The 25,248-nt window shown below is 44.4% G+C and overlaps 1 protein-coding gene across 1 annotated transcript; it reads left to right on the forward strand.

The window, feature by feature from the left end:
• Positions 1-320: 320 nt before the first annotated feature.
• Positions 321-19,107, forward strand: nup50 (nucleoporin 50). Its single transcript, XM_078273318.1, has 8 exons — positions 321-503; positions 4,916-4,994; positions 8,559-8,639; positions 9,359-9,563; positions 12,194-12,844; positions 15,812-15,896; positions 17,456-17,574; positions 18,590-19,107. Exons 2-8 carry the CDS (start codon positions 4,926-4,928, stop codon positions 18,787-18,789), a joined length of 1,410 nt encoding a protein of 469 aa, XP_078129444.1. The 5' UTR covers positions 321-503; positions 4,916-4,925; the 3' UTR covers positions 18,790-19,107.
• The last annotated feature ends 6,141 nt before the right edge of the window (positions 19,108-25,248 follow it).

The following is a 25,248-nucleotide window of genomic DNA, read 5'->3' on the forward strand; positions in this document are numbered from 1 at the left end:
ACATATATACACACACATGTATATATATACATATATACACACACATATATATACATATATATACATATATACACACACATGTATATATATACATATATACACACGCATGTATATATATATATACATATATACACACGCATATATATATATATATATCAATATATATGACAATATATATGACAAATATGTACTCGTTCCTCGCAGCTTGTAAAAAATAAATAAAGATTAAAAAAAAAAAATCATTTGTAATGAACTACAACTCCCATGATAAAAAGGGTTGGCTGTGTCTGCTGCGCATGAGCAAGAAGGTGGGACCGGGACGCGCGAACTCATGCGGATATACACCGCTGTGTAAAATGGCGGCGTGAGAGAGAGGCTCGTTCAAAACACAGAGATCGTTACCGGTGAAGGTGGTTAACTAACAACTGTGAGACCGTCCGCGCTACGTGGAGCCGTCCGTACGTCACTCAGAGGTAGAGGTTGGAATTCCCATTCCAGAAAAGGTACGTTAAAGTCTGTATGAGGCACAAACGTTAGCATTCAATCTGTATTTAATATGACGTTAGCTGTTAGCTGCTAACGTGGGCCCGGTTACGTTAGCTCACCGGCTAACAGGGTTGTGGGTAGAAGGGATACAGCTACGGTCGGAAGTTACGCAACATTACGCTAAATCTAGACCAATATAGTAACATAATTTTAATACTTTCACCCAGGTAATGCGTGTTTGTTCCTCGGAAGTGTTTCAATCCTAACCACGATTTTTCCCCTAAATTTAACTAGTCGTTTTGGTGTAACTGTCGTCGTCGTCGTAGCTGTATCCCTTCTAGCCAACCCGGCTAATGGTAACGTGAAGAGCCTGAGGGTGGATGTTAGACACCCGAATGAACACATTAGTAGTTCTCTCAGTGCCTATACAGTTAATTATTTCCAGCCAATTAACTGTTAATCTGACTGAACGTTAATTACCGTATGATGTCAATGACGAACTGATAGCCTGGAATGCTAACAGTAACTTACATTCTAGTATTTCAGCATTTTTTCTATTAAAAGGTCCCATATTATGCCAATTTTTAGGTTCATACTTGTATTTTGGTTTCTACTAGAACATGTTTACTTGCTTTAATGATAGAAAAGCACATTGTTCTTCTCATACTGTCTGTCTGAGTATATACATACCTGTATTTACTCACCCTGAAACGATCAATTTTAGCGCCTGTCTCTTTAAGCACCCTTTCCGAAAAAGCCAAGTCTTCTCTGATTGGTCAGCGTTTCCGGGTCTCCCGCATCTGCCCTCTCTGGAGTCTCTGCAATTTCGCCGTAGCCGGGGAATGACTGTAGCGGCTCTTACTACCTAATATATAGTTTAGTTTATTGGTTAATACATATACTACAGATTAATATACACAATCTATAAAAGATGTGATGGAGAGATGCAAAAAAAAAACTCAGAGGGGCTTAATGTGGGAACTCTCCAATGCATAATCCAATTGAAATAGAAACTAAAATACTGAAAAAGAAAAGAAGTTGGGACATCACAACTGTACGGAAGTCCTGACGGCTCGTTTAAAGGAACAGTTGAGCATGGATTCAGCATTTTGATAATTTCACAGTATTTATATAGCACCCCGACTTGTTTAATAAACCAAACAGACGTGAAAATCTCACTTCTTCTCAGGGATGCACCGAATCCAGGATTCAGCTTCAGACTGGGCTGAGTATTGGGCTTTTTGACGGGGTTGGGTTTCTGCTGAACCCTACGCTGTCACTCCGCGCTACGCTGGTCGCCGTAATGACGGCGCCGTTGATTACAGGAAGGTGTTTACGTAGGTGGAGCTTCAATGCAGCAGGCTGAGAGGAAGTGGAAATGGAACTGGTGAGCAGAAAAAGGGTTGTTTGGCAGTACTTTCAGTCAAAAGAAGGCCATTCAAGTCCAGCTACATGTTCAATCTGCAATGCTGATTAGTCTGGTGGTGGCGAGGACCCTAAACAATACACAACATCACCGCTGTTACAACATCTGGTATGAAACATCTGGAAGAATACGAGCTGAGCATGAAGGAATCTACAGACAGCAGTTGGGTGTTAAATGACAAGGCATTTTGGTACTCGATACTGAGGAGGCAATTCACATTTAAACACTTTTTAAATTTGTCACATTGCGCGAATACAAGTAATGAGTTAGAGTAAAAGTACAGAAGTCAGGGTTACAAGCGTATAAGGATTAGTCGCAGCACCTAAGCCGACTGAATGTAACCTCAGATCTGATGACTGTAGTCGGACTTCTTTAGCTTTAAGTTTTATCTTTACGTTTTGAGTGCCATGTATTTATTATCCGCTCTAGCTTTACCAACGTTTTAGACACAAATATGGTGATAACGGTCCAAAATGATGTGATAAAGAGACACGAAACTACCACAAAGAGACGCAGCACGACTACAAAGAGACACCAAATGACCACAGAAACCCAAAACAACCCCCAAAGGAAACGATAAATGACCGAAAAGAGACACAACTAGGGTTGCACGATATTGACAAAATATCTCCCGTGTGTAGAAAAGTACCGTAAGCTGCAGCTGACGCAGTGATGCACATGCTTTTCCTGGGTAAACTACAGTAGTCAGTGTTTTATGTTCGCTGCAAAGACGAAATAAATCACCTGATCAATGCAGCGTAATCACGACATCTCCCGGCTATTTTTCACCGCAGAAAGCTGCTACCAGCCAGGCTAAAGCTAACATAGTTAGCCTCAAGAAACAAGGCGTCTGTCCCAACTAACGTTATGGTTCTGAGCTGCGACGCTGGAAACGTAACACTAACCAACAACAGCAGTCCGTTTCTGATATAACGTCATTTACACTGATTTCAGTGCTCTTGGATACAGTTTGTTGAAGAGTGTGACATGCAGGCTCTGCAAGCACAGCAAACCAATCATGATCCATTTTAATAAATGTATCAAACAACCAAAGCAGGCCCCGCTAGTCGACCACAACCTGACATTTAGAGGAAGCAACATGCATTATTAATATCATTCACTTTAGCCTGGATTGATACTATATGAATACAATGGTGTCATGTCAGTCAACCAGTGTCTTTCTTCCTAATGTCCCTCTCCTAAATCTCTTCAGAAGAGGAGTCACAGCCTGACTTGCTTTGGTTTTTGTAAAGCATTAACGTTCAACAAAGACTGGTTCACATTAGAAAATGTCCCTTTTCATTTTTATTTTCTTTGTAGATGCTCTCCCCTACAAAACCACCCCAGTAGTTGAGAATGATTTAGTATTTCTAAATAGGGTTATTTATGTACACGTAAAAATTAGTCTTTTTTTCATATCGCAATATATATCGCAGGGGGAAAAAATATCGCAGTGTAAGTTTTTTCCAATATCGTGCAGGCCTAAAATATATAAATAAGGACCATGTCTACAGAACAGAACATGTTCTACTGGTTGGACAGTATAAATATATAAATAAGGACCATGACTACAGAACAGGACATGTTCTACTGGTTGGACAGTATAAATATATAAATAAGGACCATGTCTACAGAACAGGACATGTTCTACTGGTTGGACAGTATAAATATATAAATAAGGACCATGTCTACAGAACAGGACATGTTCTACTGGTTGGACAGTATAAATATATAAATAAAGAGAACAGGACACAACTTCTCTTTCTCCTCTCTGATTTGTTCTGTTTTGTCTTTATTTCTCCACTCACACTGTCACTCTGATGAAATATGAACACACGTGGTCCGCTCCGTAGGGTTTGTCCCGTAGTGTCCCCGTGCGCTGACGTGCACTAACGTGCAAGTGTCACGGGAACTGGCCAATGAAACATGATCATTACAGCGTTTCAAGCTCTAAATCAAACACAACTAAGCCACACAGCCAACAGACGGGACGCAGCGCTCCACAAAATAAACTAAATATTACATAATTATCGCGACACTTTCGATATATTGCGACAACGATATTAAGTCGATATAGCTTGCACCCGTAGACCCAACACGACTGAAGGAACTGTAGGGTGATGTGAAATGGGTCGGGTGGAGTGAAGGGTTGGTGAGTGATGAAGAAGAGCAGGGAGAAGGCAGGGTTTGATGCAACACCAGTGGTATTTTATTTTCTTATCCTTCAAGGTGATTTTGATTCATTGCATTCATGTTTGTGTGCTGCCTAACAGGATAACAAAGAGATACCAATACAATTAGACAGTGGTCAATCAACACATTCAGTTATACAAATGAATGCAGGAGATGTGAGTTTATACTCACAACTGCACAGGCTTTAAAAGATAACTCAAACAAACAATCTTTCCACATGGCTCATGGCACGTCTGGCAAACAAAGGAATCCAGTCAGCAGTGCACAGGTTTAGCAAAGTGACAGGAAATCATGACGAGGCATAAAACACAATCTAAATGATAGAGTGACTCACGTTAGTTTATGAAGGATGCATTGGAGTGCCGGCAGAGAGTGCAAAGGACAAGCCAAAGGATTCACAAACAATTTATAGTCAACAGGTGAGGTAGGCGTGGTCAGGTGGCAGAAGTATCCTCCTGTTTCAGACTAACGCCTACAAAGAGACGCCAAATGACCACGACCCCAAAGGCAACAAAAAAATGACAGAAAAGAGACGCATACTGTATGGGGGAAGTGTTTTTTTATTGAAAAACGTCCCATTTTCTTGAGGAAGGAAGCTTAAATCCCCGCGCCAAATACTGGCACACCCAAGTCTTCCACAAACTGAGGGGAAAACACTGGAAGTATTAGGCGGCCTATCAGCAGAACTTGCTGTTTGGCTTATTTTGAGAACATCTGCATTATTCAGTCCCTCCTCGCTGCTGCTGAACTACTTGGATAAGATGGCGTTCACTAACTGTGTTACTTCACTCTTTTCTTTGTGTGTTACAGAGCAGGTGGGATGGCGAAGAGGATCGCTGACAAAGAGCTAACGGACAGGAACTGGGATCAGGAGGAGGAGGGAGAGGAGGTGAGGCGCAAAGAAACACTCACATGAAACTAGTTCAGACTAATGTCAGGGTACAATTATAAGGTGTGTGTGTGTCTCTCTCTCTCTGTGTGTGTGTGTGTGTATGTGTGTGTCTCTCTCTCTCTGTGTGTGTGTGTCTCTCTCTCTCTGTGTGTGTGTGTCTCTCTCTGTGTGTGTCTCTCTCTCTCTGTGTGTGTGTGTCTCTCTCTCTCTGTGTGTGTGTGTGTCTCTCTCTGTGTCTGTGTGTGTGTCTCTCTCTCTCTGTGTGTGTGTCTCTCTGTGTGTGTGTGTGTGTGTGTGTGTGTGTCTCTCGTGTGTGTCGTCTCTCAGTGTGTGTGTGTCTCTCTCGTGTGTCTCTGCATGTGTGTCTCTGTGCGTGCATGCATGCGTGTGTATATGTGTCTCTGTGCGTGCGTGTGTGTTTGTGCGTGTCTCTGTGCGTGTGTGTGTGTGTCTCTGTGCGTGTGTGTGTGTCTCTGTGCGTGTGTGTTTGTGCGTGTGTCTCTGTGTGTCGCTCTGTGTGTGTGTCGCTCTGTGTGTGCGTGTGTCTCTGCGTGTGTGCTGTGTGTGTGTGTTAGGGCTGTCAATCTTCCTCTATAATACTATTCGAATTCCATTTGTTATTTTATTTAATATTCAAATATATTAAATGCTCAAATTCATCCTGTTATTAATATTTACGATATTACACAGGCTGATGGATGGCCAATGCCACTATCAGCATGTGGTTGTTACACGTTCTGTCCACTAGAGGGACGACTAACATTACAAAACTAACTGTTGATAACAGGTGATCGCTTTCTTCTTAACAATCAAACAGCGGGACAACATGAATAACTTTCATTTGTCAACGTTAATGTACCTCGGCTCAAGCTCGTGAATGAAATATTTAAATCCAGACCCCTGCGTGATGTTGATCGTCTCATATCTTTACATTTGAACCGTGTCAGTTTGTCCGTTATGGCCTGGCAGACAGCTGGTAAGCCCCGTGATGAGGAGACAGGTTATCGCCTAGCTCGTCAGGGTGTAACGTTGTCAGGTGTCTCAGGTCGCTCTCCGCCATTTCTGATAGTATTGTGATGATGATACCGCGTGGATGTATGTATTAAGGGAACGTGTACAATTGTGATACGATTCAAAAACGTTATTGTTCATCAGACTAAACAAAAGCATTTAATGTTCACGTGCGTGTAGGCCAAGGCCACGAGAAAGGCACGATTGGATATAAAACATTTGAAAAGTCTTTGTGTGTGTGTGTATATATATATATATATATATACATACATATGTGTGTGTATATATATGTATGTGTGTGTGTGTGTGTATATATATATATATATATATATATATGTGTGTGTGTGTGTAAAAGATGTATATCTTTTGTGTATATACAAAACACAGGTTTCCTTTTTTTTAGTACACAGCAATAATAAATATTTACTATTGCTGTTTACTAAGTATTTCTTACTAAGTATTTCTTACTAAGTATTTCTTATCCGATTAATCAATGGAATAATCGGTATAATACTTATAATATAGTATAATACTATAATAATACTAAAATAATCGATAGCTGCAGCCCTAGTGTCTGTCTCAGATGTTTGTTTGGTATCTGTTGATTGTTGGAGCAGACGATGCGAGGACATTTATCATCTTATCTTAATGATTGCAGTTAGACTTCTTTCAGAAAGTTTTGTCTTTAAGTTTTTTTGAGTGTCATTTATTTACTATCTGCTCTAGCTTTTCCAATATTTTAGACACAGATATGATAATAATAATAATAATAATAATAATAATAATGGTCCAAAAAACATTGTTTTTATTGAAAAATGTACCATTTTCTTGAGGGAGGACCCCTAAACCCTCTGCCAAAAATATGTGCACCCAAGTCTTCCACAAACCGAGGGAAACCACTGAATGTGGACAGAAATAGTCTTGGTGTTGGTAGCGTGAGAGAGGAGGATTATAAACTGGTAAAAAGAACATTAACGAGTAGAAAAGAAGGTAAATGGTGTCGGATCCTGTTTTATTGATTTGGAATTTACTTTATTATGGCGTTATACATAAAGATGACATGACTGTGTATCAATGTTATGTTGTAAGTAGTGCTGTCAAATGATTACAATATTTAATCGCATTAATGTCATAGTTAACTCGCAATTAATGGCACATTTTTATCTATTCTAAATGTCCCTAGATTTCTTTTTGTCCCATTATTTTTTTCTCATTTTAATGCTCTTATCAACATGGAAAAGTGGATCGGCCTGGCTTTGACAAGGAGGCGGAGAATTGGCATCAGCTGTGTGCTTGGCCGTCAGCTGTTTGCTTGGCCGTCAGCTGCGTGCTCGGCCGTCAGCTGCGTGCTCGGCCGTCAGCTGTTTGCTTGGCCGTCAGCTGCGTGCTCGGCCGTCAGCTGTGCTTGGCCGTCAGCTGTGTGCTCGGCCGTCAGCCACGTGCTCGGCCATCAAGTGGTATTTCAGACTGGACGTGCTGCGATGATAGCTCCGTTCACAATGACCAAACACACAGATCACTTTGGTCTTGTCAATGGAACCATTTGGCACCTTTTTAAAAGTAAACTTTCCATTCAGAATCTTATCGGCATCCATTTCGGCGTCTCGCGCTCGCCATCCACTCAAAACGTAACGTTAGCCTGCTACTCTTTGGCCGGCTCGCAAACCCAAACAAGTGCGTGCGGCGTGCCTGTTGTTGTGTTTCCGGTCTAGCTAGATCCAGTGTGGTGGTGGTGTTTTTCTAACGTTACTAGTTGTTGCAACAGCATGTGAAAAAACTACAAAGTTAGCTAGGCCAAAAAGAACGTTAATCTCGCGATAAAATGATTGACGCCGTTAAAATGGGTTTGCGTTAACGGTGTTAATAACACGTTTAACTGACAGCACTAGTTGTAAGTACAAAAGTAGTATTTTCCTGTGTTAACCTTTGGGTTGTCTTCCCGTCGACCGTGAACGTTTCCCATCGTTTCTGTCGCTTTTTTCTAGGCCTTTTGAAACGTTTTTGTCACTTTTATAAAAAAAATGTTTAAAGTCATGGTCAATAAACCCAATTTATATATAATTATACCTCATTTTTGAGTTTAAAAAAGCATAAATGAAGTATTTTGACTAATAGTTAAGATCAGAGGATGTGGAGTGGATCACAGACTGGTTTATGTCAAAGTCAGGATGCTGTTTTGAAACCATTTAAACATTCTTTTCAAATGCTATTGAATAAAACACCCAAAATCCAATGGAAGTAATTATTCATTTTACCCGCAAATAATGTTGTATGGGTTCCATACCATACAACGTGCATCTGTGTTATTTTTGGGCAATTTGGCTAAAAGAAACCCATATTTCTGATATCATTTTTTTTAAAAATGGGTCAAATTGGACCCAAGGACAACACATGGGTGAAGTGTGTTCTAGCATCTCACATTGCTCACATTTCCCCCTCAGTTTACAGCTCTTGATTTATATTTTTCAGATGTTCAGTATGTCAGATTTAGGACGGCGGTGATGTATTATTAACTTGTAAATCTAACCCAAACATGTTGTTCTTCAACAGGCCGGGACGTTTTGTGTTGCAAGTGAAGATGTGTTGAAGAGTCGGGCGATTAAGAAGGCCAAACGCAGAAATATTGGAGAGGTAAAAACCAGAAATAAACGTCACATCAACCTGTGAATCAAATATTCCACCACACACTTTTTCAAGGTTTTTTTAGGCAGTTTATTTCTGGATTTTTGTCTCCTTTTTTGGAGTGTTTTTGGCAATTTCTTTGAGAGTTTTTGTTGCCCTTTTTTCAAGTTTTTTTAACCCCATTCCCACACACACACTTCCACACACACACTCCCACACACACACACACACACACTCCCACACACACACACACTCCCACACACACACACACTCCCACACACACACACACACACACACACTAACACACACACACACACACACTCCCCCCCACACACACTCCCCCCACACACACAATCCCCCCACACACACACACACACACACATAATCCCCCACACACACACATAATCCCCCCCCCCACACACACACACACTCTCCGCCACACACACACACACTCTCCGCCACACACACCAGCGCAAAAGTATAAACATCAGACCACTTACGTAGCTACGGTGAAATATCTGACCTTCCTGTTGAAAGCAGACTGTTCGTGATTTTCAGCGCTCTTGTCGCCTTTTTTGTAGTTTTTCTTTGTTTTTGTCGCCTTTTTCAAGACAATGTCTTTTCTGAGTTTTTGTCTTTTTTGTGCTCAAATCAATTATCCGAATACCTTTTGAGAGAGTTAGAATATTTCCAGTATTTTTAAACCTCTGAATGCTGTCTTGTTTCAGAGCGAGGGCAGTGGATCCTTCAAAGGTTTTAAAGGCTTCTCTCTGACCTCGGCGGCGGCGAGCGGAGGCTCGGCTCCAACGGCGTTTTCTGGTTTTGGGAACGGAGGCGGCTTCAAGGGCCTCAGCACTCTGACCAACGGAAACAGCATCGCTCCTTCATTCGGAGGCTTCTCATCTCCCGCTGTAACGTCCACTCCTACGCCTGGTGAGGAGACGACTTTAAGATGAATTAATTGATATTTAATGGACACAAAGTGCAACATGTTGCTGCCTCTATTAGGAGTTTCATTTTGTTATTATCCACAAGGGAGCAGCCTTTCTCTTCTCTAGTAAAGAAAACAGTTGTGATGAAGGAAGATGGAGCCTCATGAAGCATTGATGCGTTCCAGCAAACTGGGTTCATTTGCTCACAACGCCACCTGTTGGTCACACAGTGTCATTTCATTTGGTAGAATATAATCAACATAACTGTACAGGGCTCAACGTTCTGGCCCCTATACAGATAGAAAAGAATTGTTGAAAATGATGTTTGAAAAAACACCAATAGCATCGACCCCCCCCCCCCCCACCCCCCCCCTGCTGTTTCTGTGACCTTTTAATATTCTTCTATAAACAGGTCTTGCTTTCTGCCGGCTGCTTCAGTCGACTGTTGACATGTAATGGAGTTTAAAATATGCTCCATTGTTTGGGGGGGGTTCTTTGTGTGTGCGCGCGTGTGTGTTTGCGTGCGTGTGTGTGTTTGCGTGCGTGTGTGTTTGCGTGCGTGTGTGTGTTTGCGTGCGTGTCTATGCATGTGTGTGTGTCTATGTGTGTGTGTGTCTATGTGTGTCTGTGTGTGTGTGTCTGTGTGTATGTGTGTGTCTATGCGTGTGTGTGTGTGTGTCTATGCGTGTGTGTGTGTGTCTATGCGTGTGTGTATGTGTGTGTCTATGCGTGTGTCTGTCTGTGTGTGTTTGTGTGCGTGTGTCTGTCTCTGTGTGTGTTTGCGTGCGTGTGTGTGTCTGTCTCTGTGTGCGTGTGTCTGTCTCTGTATGCATGTGTGTTTGTGTGCATGTGTGTCTGCGTGTGTCTGTCTCTGTGTGTGTTTGCGTGCGTGTGTGTGTCTCTCTGTGTGTTTGCGTGCGCGTGTGTGTCTGTCTCTGTGTGCGTGTGTGTGTGTGTGTGTGTGTGTGTGTGTTAGGGTTTTGACTCCGAACTTCGCTATTCGAATATAATTTGAATATTTAAAAAAATATTGATATTCGAACGAATATTAGGCAGCCCTTAATATTCCAACCTGTTATGGGCGTTGTTCTTTTGTAAATGTGTTTTGCTTGTAAACGTTTTCAATTCAGATTTTGAGGCTTTTTCACGCATTTCAAAATGTAACTCTGGCTCGGTAGCGTTGCGTTTCCCCCCCGACTCATTTCCTGGTTCTCCTTCTCCTGTGTCTGCATTTGTGTGTTTGCGTGGGTGTGTTTGCGTGCGTGTGTCTGTCTCTGTGTGTGTCTGTCTCTGTGTGTGTCTGTCTCTGTGTGTGTTTATGCATGTGTGTGTTTATGCGTGTGTGTGTCTGTCTCTGTGTGTGTCTGCGTGTGTGTGTGTGTGTGTGTTTATGCATGTGTGTGTTTGCGTGCGTGTGTCTGTCTCTGTGTGTGTCTGTGTGTGTGTGTGTGTGTGTGTGTGTGTGTTTATGCATGTGTGTGTCTGTCTCTGTGTGTGTCTGTCTCTGTGTGTGTGTTTATGCATGTGTGTGTTTGCGTGTCTGTCTCTGTGTGTGTCTGTCTCTGTGTGTGTCTGCTGTGTGTGTGTGTGTTTATGCATGTGTGTGTTTGCGTGCGTGTGTCTGTCTCTGTGTGTGTCTGCGTGTGTGTGTGTGTGTGTGTTTATGCATGTGTGTGTTTGCGTGCGTGTGTCTCTCTGTGTGTGTCTGTGTGTGTGTGGCTCGGTAGCGTTGCATTTCCCCCCCGACTCATTTCCTGGTTCTCCTTCTCCGTAAACAAGATGAAATCCAGGAGAGGTTAACTCCTCCTGCTGCAGATCTCACCGTGGTCAGAAAGAACAGAGGAGACTCTTAGTTACTCTCACTATGACTCTAGAGTCACTACTCACTCTGAAGATGATCACACGCACGCACGGCTCGACGCACACACCAGCGCAAAAGTATAAACATCAGACCTCTTACGTAGCTACGGTGAAATATCTGACCTTCCTGCTGAAAGCAGACGGTTCGTGTTTAATCCAGGGTCTGACTTTTAATAAAATAATTGTTGTGGCAGTGTGTTTTTTCTTCTGAAAACATCATTGCACGCCTACTGACTGATACACCGCCCTCTGGTGGACAGAACGTATACCAAGTTTGATACCAATATAAGTCTTACTGAAGGCATTTAATGGTCAAAATAGTATTAATAAATATTCAAATATTAATAAACAAACAAACTTCAAATATGATTTTTGGGCAAAAGTCAAAGCCCTAGTGTGTGTGTGTCTGTGTCTCTGTGTGTGTGCTCCTCCTCATGTTGTGTCGCTGCAGGGCAGGACGGGGGGCTGCAGGGGGGTGAGGGTGGCTTTTCTTCGCCTCTCCCTCATCCAGCTGCTTCCACACTAACCCTTCTCCCTTCATCAAGCCTCTTCAGACCAGCCTTCCACCTACAATAGTCTCACATATTACCCGATGTTAGCTGCTGGTTTATTCATGTGTGTGTCGTATTATAAAGCGTCTTTGAGTACCATGTAAAGCACTATTAAATGTATTATCAATTCCCTCAACATTTTTGCACATCTGCTCTAATCCATCCAGTCTTCTTAATGTTATATGTATGTAATACGTGTTTCTGTATTTATTTTATCTAGGTCTCACATTCAATGGCCCCGCCTCCGCTGACATCACAGCCAAGCAGACCAATGGCTCGGCCCCGAGCCCGACTCAAAGCTCGAGCCTCGGCAGCAGTGTTGTCATCAACGGCAACAACAAGGAGTACAGCCGGCAGCTCACAGCTCTCAACTGCTCCGTGCGCGACTGGATCACCAAGCACGTGAACGGCAACCCTCTGTGTGATCTCAACCCCATCTTCAGGGATTACGAGCGGCACCTGGCCAGCATCGAGCGCCAGTATGGAACCGGGGGAGCAGCCGTTGAGGGAGGAGGCTCCGAGGAGAAGAAGCAGCAGGGAGGGATGCTGCCAACCAGAGCCTCCCCTCCTCCTCCTCCTCCTCCTTCCTCCTCTTCCTCCTCCTCAGGCAGCAGAAGCAGTCCAGCCGCTCCGGCACCGGCCGCCACTTTGTTCTCCTTTGGCAAGAATTCGACGGAAGACTCGGCCGCCCCCGCCGCTCCGATGAACACCGGCGTCACGTTTAACTTCGGTCAGAAGGTGGACAGCTCCGTCCTCGGCTGCTTAGGGTCCAAGACGACTCCCCCCGGCTTCTCGTTTGGCTCTGGCGCCTCCTCTCTGTTCGGAGCGCCGGGATCCTTCGGGGCAAAGTCAGAGGACGCTCGGCCCGCAGGTACGCCCCCGGGGAAATCTCATAATGTACTTAAAGGGATACTTCACTGATTTAGCATTAAGCTTTGTATCAGTAGAAACCTGATAGTATTTTCGAATGACCGTGCTTCCCTCCCTCATGTCCCCCTGAGACGACAGAGAGCTGTTTTGTGTGTCTGGGGGGAAAAAACCTCCTGATGATGCAAAAATCGTCATTTTGCATCATCGGAGGCTTTTTTGGCCAAAGGCTAGAGACTACAGCCAAAAAAAAAACATAATAAAAAAGCCTGGATGAATAGATGAGTTGTTGGTCTCTGAAATGTCAGAAAATGGTGAAAAATGTGGATCAGTGTTTCCCAAAAGCCAGAGAAAAAAAAGGTAAACAGTGATTGCAGCTTGTTGCAAAGATTGAGTTATGTAGTGTGCAAAAAAAGTGTCAAACAAAGCAAAATATGTTTTATATTTGACATAATTTAAAGGAGCCATGGTCTGCCTTCAACCAGCTTCATGTCTGGTTAATTAACAGCCTGTCAAAGACTAATTAGTTGAATGTCTTGCTTTCCTAATGCCTTTGAGTAGATCTGCAAAAATGAATCTATAAGTTGTCAACTATTAAATGAATCGCCAACTATTTTTGATAATCATCTGTCAAAATCTGTCATTTTCTATGAAAAAAACAAAAAACTTGTGTGATGCCAGCTTGTTAAGTGTGTGTATGTTCTAGTGTCTTCTCTCCTCTGTGACAGTAAACTAAAATATCTTTGAGTTGTGGACAAAACGAGACATTTGAGGACGTCTTCTCTGGCTTTTTGGGAAACATTGATCCACATTTTAGAGACCAAACAACTCATCCATTCATCCAGAAAATAATCCACACGTTCATCCACAATCAAGTAACCTAAAACATTTTTTAAAAAGCGCAAATCTCTGCCAAAGCATGTCCTCTCTCACAATCTTAATGCAGTGTGAAACTGATTATTCCAACGCCGCATGAATGCAGCACAGTCGCCCTGTCTCGCTTTAACTAAAGGCTCTGACACACCAACCAGACGGCCGACCGTCGGCAGTAAAGCCAGTCTGACTGATCAGTCCCCCCGAGGTCCAGAAAGAGCCTCAGGACGCACCGAAGAGACGCGACTTCAGCGTACGTTCTGCGCGAGACGTAATACGTCTCCATAACAGCAGGCGGCGCTACTCGGTATTGTCGCCCAAAAAAGAAAACCGGACCGCGCCACGACCATGATGGCGGCTCGTTCAGAAATACGAGCTCGTATTGGACTAAGAGAGTTCACTGAAACGTGTTTCTGGAAACATCTGAAGAGAGAAACAGGCCGTGCAGCTGCTGAATCTGTCTTCAGATCAACAAAGGTCAGTTTAGAAGATGGTCCTCAGATTTTGAGAGACGCTAGTCATCCCGCTCGTCATTTCTGGGTTAGCTCTCCACCAATCAGATTGGTCATTGAGTCCGACTGCCCGCCTTCCGATTCAACAAGTCTAATCGGCCCAACGGAACAGACTCGAGTCACCGACCTCGCCAGACTGTCAGACGGCCGTCGATACAGAGTCCCGATCCAACACTTGTATTTGTCTAATTAATAGAGATGTACGCCACGCTCTGCCTCCACGCTCTGCCTCCACGCTCTGCCGTCACGCTCTGCCTCCACGCGCTGCCTCCACGCTGCCGCCACGCTGCTGCCGCCACGCTCTGCCGCCACGCTGCCGTCACGCTGCTGTCAGCCACGCTGCCGCCACGCGCTGCCGTCACGCTCTGCCGCCACGCTCTGTCACGTCACGCTGCTGCCGTCCACGCTGCTGCCTGTCATCACGCTCTGCCGCCACGCTCTGCCTCCACGCTCTGCCTCCACGCTCTGCCTCCACGCTCTGCCGCCACGCGCTGCCTCCACGCGCTGCCGTCACGCTCTGCCTCCACGCTCTGCCTCCACGCTCTGCCGTCACGCGCTGCCTCCACGCTCTGCCTCCACGCTCTGCCGTCACGCTCTGCCGTCACGCTCTGCCTTCACGCTCTGCCTCCACGCGCTGCCTCCACGCTCTGCCGTCACGCGCTGCCGTCACGAGCTGCCTTCACGCTCTGCCGTCACGCGCTTCCTTCACGTGCTGCCTTCACGCTCTGCCTCCACGCGCTTCCTTCACGAGCTGCCTTCACGCTCTGCCTCCACGCGCTGCCTTCACGCGCTGCCTTCACGCTCTGCCTCCACGCGCTGCCTCCACGCGCTGCCTTCACGCTCTGCCTTCACGCTCTGCCTCCACGCGCTGCCTTCACGCGCTGCCTTCACGCTCTTCCTTCACGCGCTTCCTTCACGCGCTGCCTTCACGCTCTGCCTCCACGCGCTTCCTTCACGCGCTTCCTCCACGCGCTTCCTTCACGCGCTGCCGTCACGCGCTTCCTTCACGCTCTGCCTTCACGCTCTGCCTTCACGCGCTTCCTTCACGCTCTGCCTTCACGCGCTTCCTTCACGCGCTTCCTTCACGCTCTGCCTCCACGCGCTTCCTCCACGCGCTTCCTTCACGCGCTGCCGTCACGCGCTTCCTTCACGTGCTGCCTTCACGCTCTGCCGTCACGCGCTTCCTTCACGAGCTGCCTTCACGCGCTTCCTTCACGAGCTGCCTTCACGCTCTGCCGTCACGCGCTTCCTTCACGCGCTGCCTTCACGAGCTTCCTTCACGCACTGCCGTCACGCGCTGCGGACAATCTAAATATTTTTATTAACTATCATAGAAGACTACAAAAAGGCTAATTAATACTCAAACATTTACATTTTTAGTCCCAACTTATTGGAGATTTTTGCTTAAGAATGGTTTGATTATCAAAATAAATTCAGATTTAATTTTCTCTAGCTCGTTTCAGCTTTCTTCATCTGAAATTCAGCTTTTTTGTTTCTACGTTTTAGATTTTGGAGTCAAGACCGTTAACGTCATGTCTGATAATCTTGTAAATCTACTAAACTAAATGTTCCTTGTCTTTGTGTAGACGTGAACGGAGACGAAGAGACGGAGGAGCCGCCGAAACCGGAGGTCAAAGAAGTGAAAGAGGACAACGCCTTCTACTCAAAGAAGTACGTCTTCATAAGTCTTCATTATTTAAACATTATTCATGATGTTAAAAACGAACCAATCTCTCGTTAAAGCCTACACTTAAAGAGGAAAAAGTGGCCACTATGTTGCAAGAAAACGGAAATTATTAGAGAAATCTGAAAGAAATGAACAGGATATTATGTTTTTAATCATCTCATGGCCCCAATAAACAAATAATGGAAAGAAATAGTACTTTTATTTGGAGTACGGTGTGTTTTCTGCTCTCAGGACTAAATCCTTATCAACTGTATATTTGTATAATATATTAAAGGACTTAAAACCATCACGCAGCAAGTAAATGATTTTAACATTTAGCCACGGAATAATCTACAAGGAACAAAGGATGTCTGTCGTTTTCTTTCAGGGATTTAAATATAAATATAAATATCCTCCCCAGTTCCCCGTTGGGGCGTCATCGTGTCATCATCATTTGATTTAATGTGCCGTCGGCCAATCAAGAATTGATTTGGCGCTTGATGCTTTTAACGTTTTGGCTTTTGCAGTCCCTCCAGAAAAACGTGATTATGCAATCACATAACTCAATGCATAATCAGCCAAACGGCCACATATTTATGCGGCGGGGAGTGCGGGGGCGATTTCTTCAAAGACGCCCACCCAGTGTCCACGCTGTCTGCTTGGCTGGTCCTGCGACTTATAGTCAGGTGCGACTTATATATCAAAATATATATAATGTAACATGTTTTAAATGTTATTTCATGCTGAAAACATTACCGTCTACAGCCGCGAGAGGCGCTCTAGACTTGTGAGGACTATATGCTGCTCCTCTCTCTCTCTCTCTCTCCTCCTCTCTCTCTCTCTCCCTCTCCTCTCTCTCTCTCTCCCTCTCCCTCGCTCTCTCTCTCTCTCTCTCGTCCCTCTCTCTCTCCTCTCGCTCTCTCTTGCTCCTCTCCTCTCGCTCTCCCGCTCTCTCTCGCTCTCCCGCTCCTCCTCGCTCTCCCGCTCCTCTCCTCGCTCTCCCGCTCCCTCTCTTCCCTCTCGCTCCCTCTCCCTCTCGCTTTCTCCCTCTCGCTCTCCCTCTCGCTCTCTCTCTCTCTCTCGCTCTCCCGCTCTCCCTCGCTCTCTCTCTCTCTCTCCTCTCGCTCTCCCGCTTCCTCGCTCTCTCTCTCTCTCCCTCTCCTCCTCTCTCTCTCTCTCTCTCTCCCTCTCGCTCTCTCTCTCTCTCTCTCGCTCTCCCTCTCGCTCTCTCTCTCTCTCGCTCTCCCCCTCTCTCTCTCTCGCTCGCTCTCTCTCTCTCGCTCTCTCTCCCGCTCGCTCCCGCTCCCTCTCCCTCGCTCTCTCTCTCTCTCTCTCGCTCTCTCTCTCTCTACAACTTATAGTCCAGTGCGACTTATATGTTTTTTTTCCTCTTCATGACGCATTTTTTGACTGATGCGACTTATACTCCGGAGGGACTTATAGTCCAGAAAATACGGTAGTTATATTATCGCGAGATATTGTGCAGATCTAGAATATACGAATGTTGCCTTTTGTTCTTCAGATGATTGTTTTTCCGTTAACGTGAAGTGCGTTTGTGTTTCAGGTGTAAACTGTTCTACAAGAAGGAGTCCGAGTTCAAAGAGAAAGGAGTGGGAACTCTGCACCTCAAACACACCCAGGACGGGAAAATTCAGATGATCATCCGTGCCGACACTAATCTGGGTAACCAAACGCACCAAACTACAACTTCACGTTATGAAAGGATCCCTACAGAGATAGACCTTTTAGTTTAACATGAAACAGCCCCGAAATCACCATCACCAAACCCACCAGACTCCATGTAAATAATCAGGACTTTTTAGCTGTGTGTGTGTGTGTGTGTGTGTGTGTGTGTGTGTGTGTGTGTGTGTGTGTGTGTGTGTGTGTGTGTGTGTGTGTGTGTGTGTGTGTGTGTGTGTGTGTGTGTGTGTGTGTGTGTGTGTGTGTGTGTGTACAGATGTTTCTTTGGTCCAACAGCCCCCCCTGCTGGTCAAACAGAGAAACTGCTGAGACCCAACTATGCATTCACAACTTTTACTTTTCCACAAAAATGACTCAAACGGATTCATGGATTATCTAAATAATAGACATTTATAGTACAACAGTTGACAACTCTTTGAATCATCTTTGCAGCTCTAATTAACAGTATTAGTCTTAAATGTAATACTCCAAAAACTGAGGCCTTTGGAAAGTATTAGGTTTCAACATTTGTTCTTTCGTAGGATTAAATGAATGCTGTAACATTATGTATAAATATTATCTGTGGGTTTAAACTTACAGCTCTAAATGAGCTCTAAAAAACAAACCCTTCACAACAATGTTTTATTGAATTCAGGTAACGTTACCTAGTAAATACTTCTCTTCTTTTCTTCACTTATAATCCACACTGATGTTCTATTATACGGCCGTGAAGTTGGTAATACATTCCATGGGGTATTAAAAAGATCTCGTCCCACGCCATCAGCTCGCTGGAACCTGGATGGAGGAGAGACTAAATAAAGTACCTGTTGGGAGGTGCCAGGGACTTTTTATCAGAATGGGAAACCAAAAAAGTCTATTGGCTAAATCACATGGTATCGGATCAGTGCGTACTTCTACTGATACCAGTGTTTTCGGCAGCATCGGAGGCTTTACCAATACTGGTGTCTGCTGTGGAACATGTCTAGTTTACCTGTCGCCGTTTCTTTGTGTGTTCCAGGAAACATCCTGCTGAACATCATGCTGCAGGCGTCCATGCCGTGCTCCCGCGTCGGGAAGAACAACGTGATGGTGGTGTGCGTCCCCAACCCGCCCGTCGACGACAAAGACCCCGGCAGCCCCGTCCCGCTGCTCATCCGGGTCAAAACCACCGAGGACGCCGACGAGCTGCACAAAACCCTGGAGGAGAAGAAAGGCTGAAACACCACCCCCACACACACACACACACACACACACACACACACAGCGGACTTCACCTGGTCATCCTTCCAGACTCATCCCCCCTGTCATCACGCCGATTTTATACACACACACGCAAACACACATGCAGACACACGCAGACAGACGCAGACACATACAGACGCAAACACACACGCAGACAGACGCAGACACACGCAGACAGACGCAGACACATACACACACGCAGACAGACGCAGACACATACACACACGCAGACAGACGCAGACACATACAGACGCAAACACACACGCAGACAGACGCAAACACGCAGACACATAGACAGACGCACACAGACAGACGTAGACACAGACGCAAACACACGCAGACGCAAACACAGACAGACGCAAACACACAGACACATAGACGCATACACACAGACGCAAACACACACGCAGACAGACGCAAACACACACGCAGACGCAAACACACAGACAGACGCAAACACGACACGACAGACGCACACACACACGCAGACAGACGCAGACACATACAGACGCAAACACACACGCAGACAGACGCAAACACGCAGACACATAGACGCAAACACATAGACGCAAACACGCAGACGGACACATAGACGCAAACACATAGACGCAGACGCACACAGACGCAAACACGCAGACGCACACAGACAGACGCACACAGACAGACGCACACAGACAGACGCAAACACACAGACATGCAGACACACTAGGGCTGCACGATATGAGGATAATATTAGGGGTGTCAATCACAAGTTTAATTTTTTGGACGATGCACGATACGATCTAGATTAAAGTCGGGGTCCTGCGACCGATATGAGACGATATCATTTAACAAAAGAGGCTAAAATAGGATTTGACATTTTTATTACTGAGCTCTCTTCCACACATTTAGATTAAAAACAAACTACTCTTTTTAATAAAAGACTAAATATGAAGGGGGAATCTAAAATAAAAAGCCACCTTACAGAGTCTATGTATTGATATTTTGACATTGGATCGTTGATCCTGATGTCCCGATATCGATGTATTATGTATTAACGATGTATGGATATTAAAGAGTTCTCAGTTCTGCTGCTTTCAGTATTCTGCTAAAATACAACAAACTGCTCGTTGGATTGAAAACAAATGAAAGGAAATCATTCTTCATCATCCTTTTATTCAACACATGGAACATTGATTTGAACATAAAAGGCAGCACTAAAAAAAAGTAAGTTATATTTTTATATTTAAGTGCAGTTTTCTGCTGATATCTTTCAACAAACACAGAAAGTCAGAGTGTTTTCCTCGATGTGTTTATTGCGCCGGTTGATATTGTGTTAACAAAAACGATATTGTGCAGCCCTAACACACACACACACAGATATACACACAGTCACATACACACAGTACTTAAAGTCGTCCTTGTAATCCACCTTTCTCTCCCGCAATAAATTGGTCGTCATACTGTGAAATATTTAGACTTTGAATCCCAAACATCAGAAGCAGGTTGTCTACATTCCTCCCGGTCCAGCATCAGCTACAGCTGCTGCAGCTACAGCTGCTGCAGCTACAGCTGCTGACAGCAGCATCTGCTACAGCTGCTGCAGCTACAGCTGCTGCTGTCAGCAGCTGTAGCTGCTGACAGCAGCATCAGCTACAGCAGCATCAGCTACAGCTGCTGCCAGCAGCATCAGCTACAGCTGCTACAGCTGCTGCAGCTGCTGCAGCTACAGCTGCTGACAGCAGCATCAGCTACAGCTGCTGCAGCTACAGCTGCTGCAGCTACAGCTGCTGACAGCAGCATCAGCTGCTGACAGCAGCATCAGCTACAGCTGCTGACAGCAGCATCAGCTACAGCTGCTGACAGCTGCTACAGCTGCATCAGCTACAGCTGCTGCTGCAGCTACAGCTGCTGACAGCAGCATCAGCTGCAGCCAGCTGCTGACAGCAGCATCTGCTACAGCTGCTGCAGCTACAGCTGCTGACAGCAGCATCAGCTACAGCTGCTACAGCTGCTGACAGCAGCATCAGCTACAGCTGCTGCAGCTGCTGCAGCTACAGCTGCTGACAGCAGCATCTGCTACAGCTGCTGCAGCTACAGCTGCTGACAGCAGCATCAGCTACAGCTGCTGCAGCTACAGCTGCTGACAGCAGCATCTGCTACAGCTGCATCAGCTACAGCTGCAGCAGCATCAGCTACAGCTACAGCTACAGCTGCTGACAGCAGCATCAGCTACAGCTGCAGCAGCATCAGCTACAGCTACAGCTGCTGACAGCAGCATCAGCTACAGCTGCTGCAGCAGCAGAAACACGACCACGATCTGATCAGCCGGGCGTTTTAATTTGGTCGTTGAGTGGCTGACAGTGTGACTCCAGACAAATTATTACTGTACTTTACCACTGAGTTTTCTTTTTTGGGACGGAAAATAACCTCCCAGATTTAAAAAAAAAAAAAAAAAAAGTCCAGTCGATTTGGTTTTACAAATTAATTCCTCGCAGTAACCGTTAATTTCTTTTAATGAACGTGTCAGATTTAGTGCGTCTGAGTGTCTTTCTGCTCTGGAAACTATTTATTGTGTCGGCAGGATTTGTACTCTCTCACTGATTGAACCTCGTGTGAATGTCCCCCGCCCCCCCGAAGAGAAGGGAAGAGTGAGTCAGACGCGTTCTTTTTAATTTTCTGTAAGCATGGACTCTGTTTGTTGTTTTTTTTCCAAGTGTCCTTTGTGTGGCCTTTCGGCTCGGCCTTCGAAACGAGGCACGCTGTCATCGTCTGACAACATTTGTAAAGACGTTATCGAGGAATAAAAGGAAACTTACAACAAACAGTCTGCTGCTTCATCATTTCCTGGGTTTTTATTTAGACTTTCAGCTCCTTAAAGATGAAAAGGATCCTTTACTGCAGTACAAGTACTAATACCAGACTGTAATAATACTCTGTTACGAGTTAAAGTCCTGCAGTGAAAATGTTCCTTCAGTAAAAGTGTGATAGTATCATCAGGGAAATATAGTTAAAGTATTAAAAGTAAAGAAGAATCCTCACGTTTTAGAAAGAGGAAACTATCCAAACAGTGTGTTTAATGGTCTAATCATGTCAGTAATCTTAATGTGTAAAGTAACTAGTAACTAAAGCTGGAACAGATGAATGTAGCGGAGTAACTAAAGTAACTAGTAACTAAAGCTGGAACAGATGAATGTAGTGGAGTAACTAAAGTAACTAGTAACTAAAGCTGGAACAGATGAATGTAGTGGAGTAACTAAAGTAACTAGTAACTAAAGCTGGAACAGATGAATGTAGAGGAGGAACTAAAGTAACTAGTAACTAAAGTAACTAGTAACTAAAGCTGGAACAGATGAATGTAGCGGAGTAACTAAAGTAACTAGTAACTAAAGCTGGAACAGATGAATGGAGCGGAGTAACTAAAGTAACTAGTAACTAAAGCTGGAACAGATGAATGGAGCGGAGTAACTAAAGTAACTAGTAACTAAAGCTGGAACAGATGAATGTAGCGGAGGAACTAAAGTAACTAGTAACTAAAGCTGGAACAGATGAATGTAGCGGAGTAACTAAAGTAACTAGTAACTAAAGCTGGAACAGATGAATGTAGCGGAGTAACTAAAGTAACTAGTAACTAAAGCTGGAACAGATGAATGTAGTGGAGTAACTAAAGTAACTAGTAACTAAAGCTGGAACAGATGAATGTAGCGGAGTAACTAAAGTAACTAGTAACTAAAGCTGGAACAGATGAATGTAGCGGAGTAACTAAAGTAACTAGTAACTAAAGCTGGAACAGATGAATGTAGCGGAGTAACTAAAGTAACTAGTAACTAAAGCTGGAACAGATGAATGTAGCGGAGTAACTAAAGTAACTAGTAACTAAAGCTGAAACAGGTGAATGTAGTGGAGTAACTAAAGTAACTAGTAACTAAAGCTGGAACAGATGAATGTAGTGGAGTAACTAAAGTAACTAGTAACTAAAGCTGGAACAGATGAATGTAGCGGAGTAACTCAAAGTAACTAGTAACTAAAGTAACTAGTAACTAAAGCTGGAACAGATGAATGTAGCGGAGTAACTAAAGTAACTAGTAACTAAAGCTGGAACAGATGAATGGAGCGGAGTAACTAAAGTAACTAGTAACTAAAGCTGGAACAGATGAATGTAGCGGAGTAACTAAAGTAACTAGTAACTAAAGTAACTACAGCTGGAACAGATGAATGGAGCGGAGTAACTAAAGTAACTAGTAACTAAAGCTGGAACAGATGAATGTAGTGGAGTAACTAAAGTAACTAGTAACTAAAGCTGGAACAGATGAATGTAGCGGAGTAACTAAAGTAACTAGTAACTAAAGCTGGAACAGATGAATGTAGCGGAGTAACTAAAGTAACTAGTAACCAAAGCTGAACAGATGAATGTAGCGGAGTAACTAAAGTAACTAGTAACTAAAGCTGGAACAGATGAATGTAGTGGAATAACTGAAGTAACTAGTAACTAAAGCTGGAACAGATGAATGTAGCGAAGTAACTAGTAACTAAAGTAACTAGTAACTAAAGCTGGAACAGATGAATGTAGCGAAGTAACTGAAGTAACTAAAGTAACTAGTAACTAAAGCTGGAACAGATGAATGGAGCGGAGTAACTAAAGTAACTAGTAACTAAAGTAACTAGTAACTAAAGCTGGAACAGATGAATGTAGCGGAGTAACTAAAGTAACTAGTAACTAAAGCTGAACAGATGAATGGAATAGATCTAAAGTAACTAGTAACTAAAGCTGGAACAGATGAATGTAGCGGAGTAACTGAAGTACAATATTTCAGAGAGAGATGACGTATGTGATGACGACAGGATGTAGTTTTGTCACAGAGCTCTTGCAGAAACATGAACCTTGGTTCGGACCTTTTAGAAAAGAAGCCTGTAAGAGGTTCAAAAAATACTTGCCGTTTCCGACCTGTCGAGCGCCAGTGTGACGTCCCGGGAGCGCCATAACTGTTTCTACTCGCGCGTGGTGGTCGGGACACTAGTCGCGGTCTTCTCCTGAACAGAGGTGGCGCTAATGAGGAAAGGCTACAGACTTTGCTTTTTCTACGGACGAGAAGAAGGAGAAAAAGGTAAACAACGGTGAAGAGAGGCACTTTGAATACTTACAGAATGTCTGCACGACGATTCAATGACCTACTTGGTCGGATCAAGCCTTTCATTCGCCATTAAAGAACTCCTCTTAAAGGAGCACTATGAGCTCCTGCATGGTCACTTCTGTTGACGTTCCAAGTATATTCCAAACAAAACAGAGCAAGCTCGCCCCTCCCCCACATGTTTCCGTAACTGTCATGACTGACTGACTGTCACTAACCTCCACCCCCTCCCCCAACCATCTTGTTTGTGATTGGCTGGAACGTGGTTTGTTGTATTTTGGTGCACAGCCTGTGCCTCTAGTGTTTGTTTGACGTTTACGACCCCTGTGTTGTCTCCCGAGCCCGGGCTTTTTCAGGGTGTGTTCAGGGGGCAGGCAGCTAGTGGATCAAGGAGAGATGACTACCATTTGAGACAATGAAATGACGCTGAAACCATGCAGGAACTCATAGTACACCTTTAACCCAGTACGTTTACAAGAGAGACTTGCAGTCACCGAGTCCTGGCATCCAGTACCTGGCGCGCCGGCGAGGTCTACGTCATTTTGACGTCACATTGTTGTGCGACAGGTCGGGTGCGGCGACTGTAAAGAGGACTTAATTGTCTTCAACTGTCACGTAGAAATAAGAAAGAAAAACCCCCACACGTGTCAGATTTATTTGGTAATGTGTATTTCAATAAATAAAACACAGTAAAATGTACAGTTTTGGAAACTAAGCAACAGAAGTCTGATGACAACATGCACAGTAACTGTGTCTGTGTAACAAACGCCATGATGAGCGTTAAAACAACTAAAAAGGTTTTAACCGTCATGTTCTCAGGTTCAAATTTGACCCGTTTTCAAAGTTTCTACGTCAGAAATACGTAGCCTGGAAAAACCCTGACGAACTTCTGCTCTGCAGGTCAGTCTGGCCAAGAGCCCATTTCCAATGTTTCCCAATCGATGCACCAATCACAACCGTTGAGGCGGGCTTTACGCCAATCACAACCGTTGGGGCGGGCTTAACGCCAATCACAACTGTTGGGGCGGGCTTTACACCAATCACAACCGTTGGGGCGGGCTTTACGCCAATCACAACCGTTGAGGAGGGCTTTACACCAATCACAACCGTTGAGGCGGGCTTAACGCCAATCACAACCGTTGAAGGCGGGCTTTCACAATTTCTGGGTTTTTTTAATCGAAAATTAGGTATAATTTAATATGAATGAGGGTTATTGACAATGAATTCCATAAATAAGTGTTAAAATGGTAGTCATTATTTGGAATGAAGTTGGCTTAGAAGATGTAACACAGAATCGGGGGATATTTATACTTTGTGCTTTAAGAAC

Source organism: Sander vitreus, chromosome 17 (genome assembly GCF_031162955.1).
Source record: "Sander vitreus isolate 19-12246 chromosome 17, sanVit1, whole genome shotgun sequence".
In the NCBI taxonomy this organism is placed as follows: domain Eukaryota; kingdom Metazoa; phylum Chordata; class Actinopteri; order Perciformes; family Percidae; genus Sander; species Sander vitreus.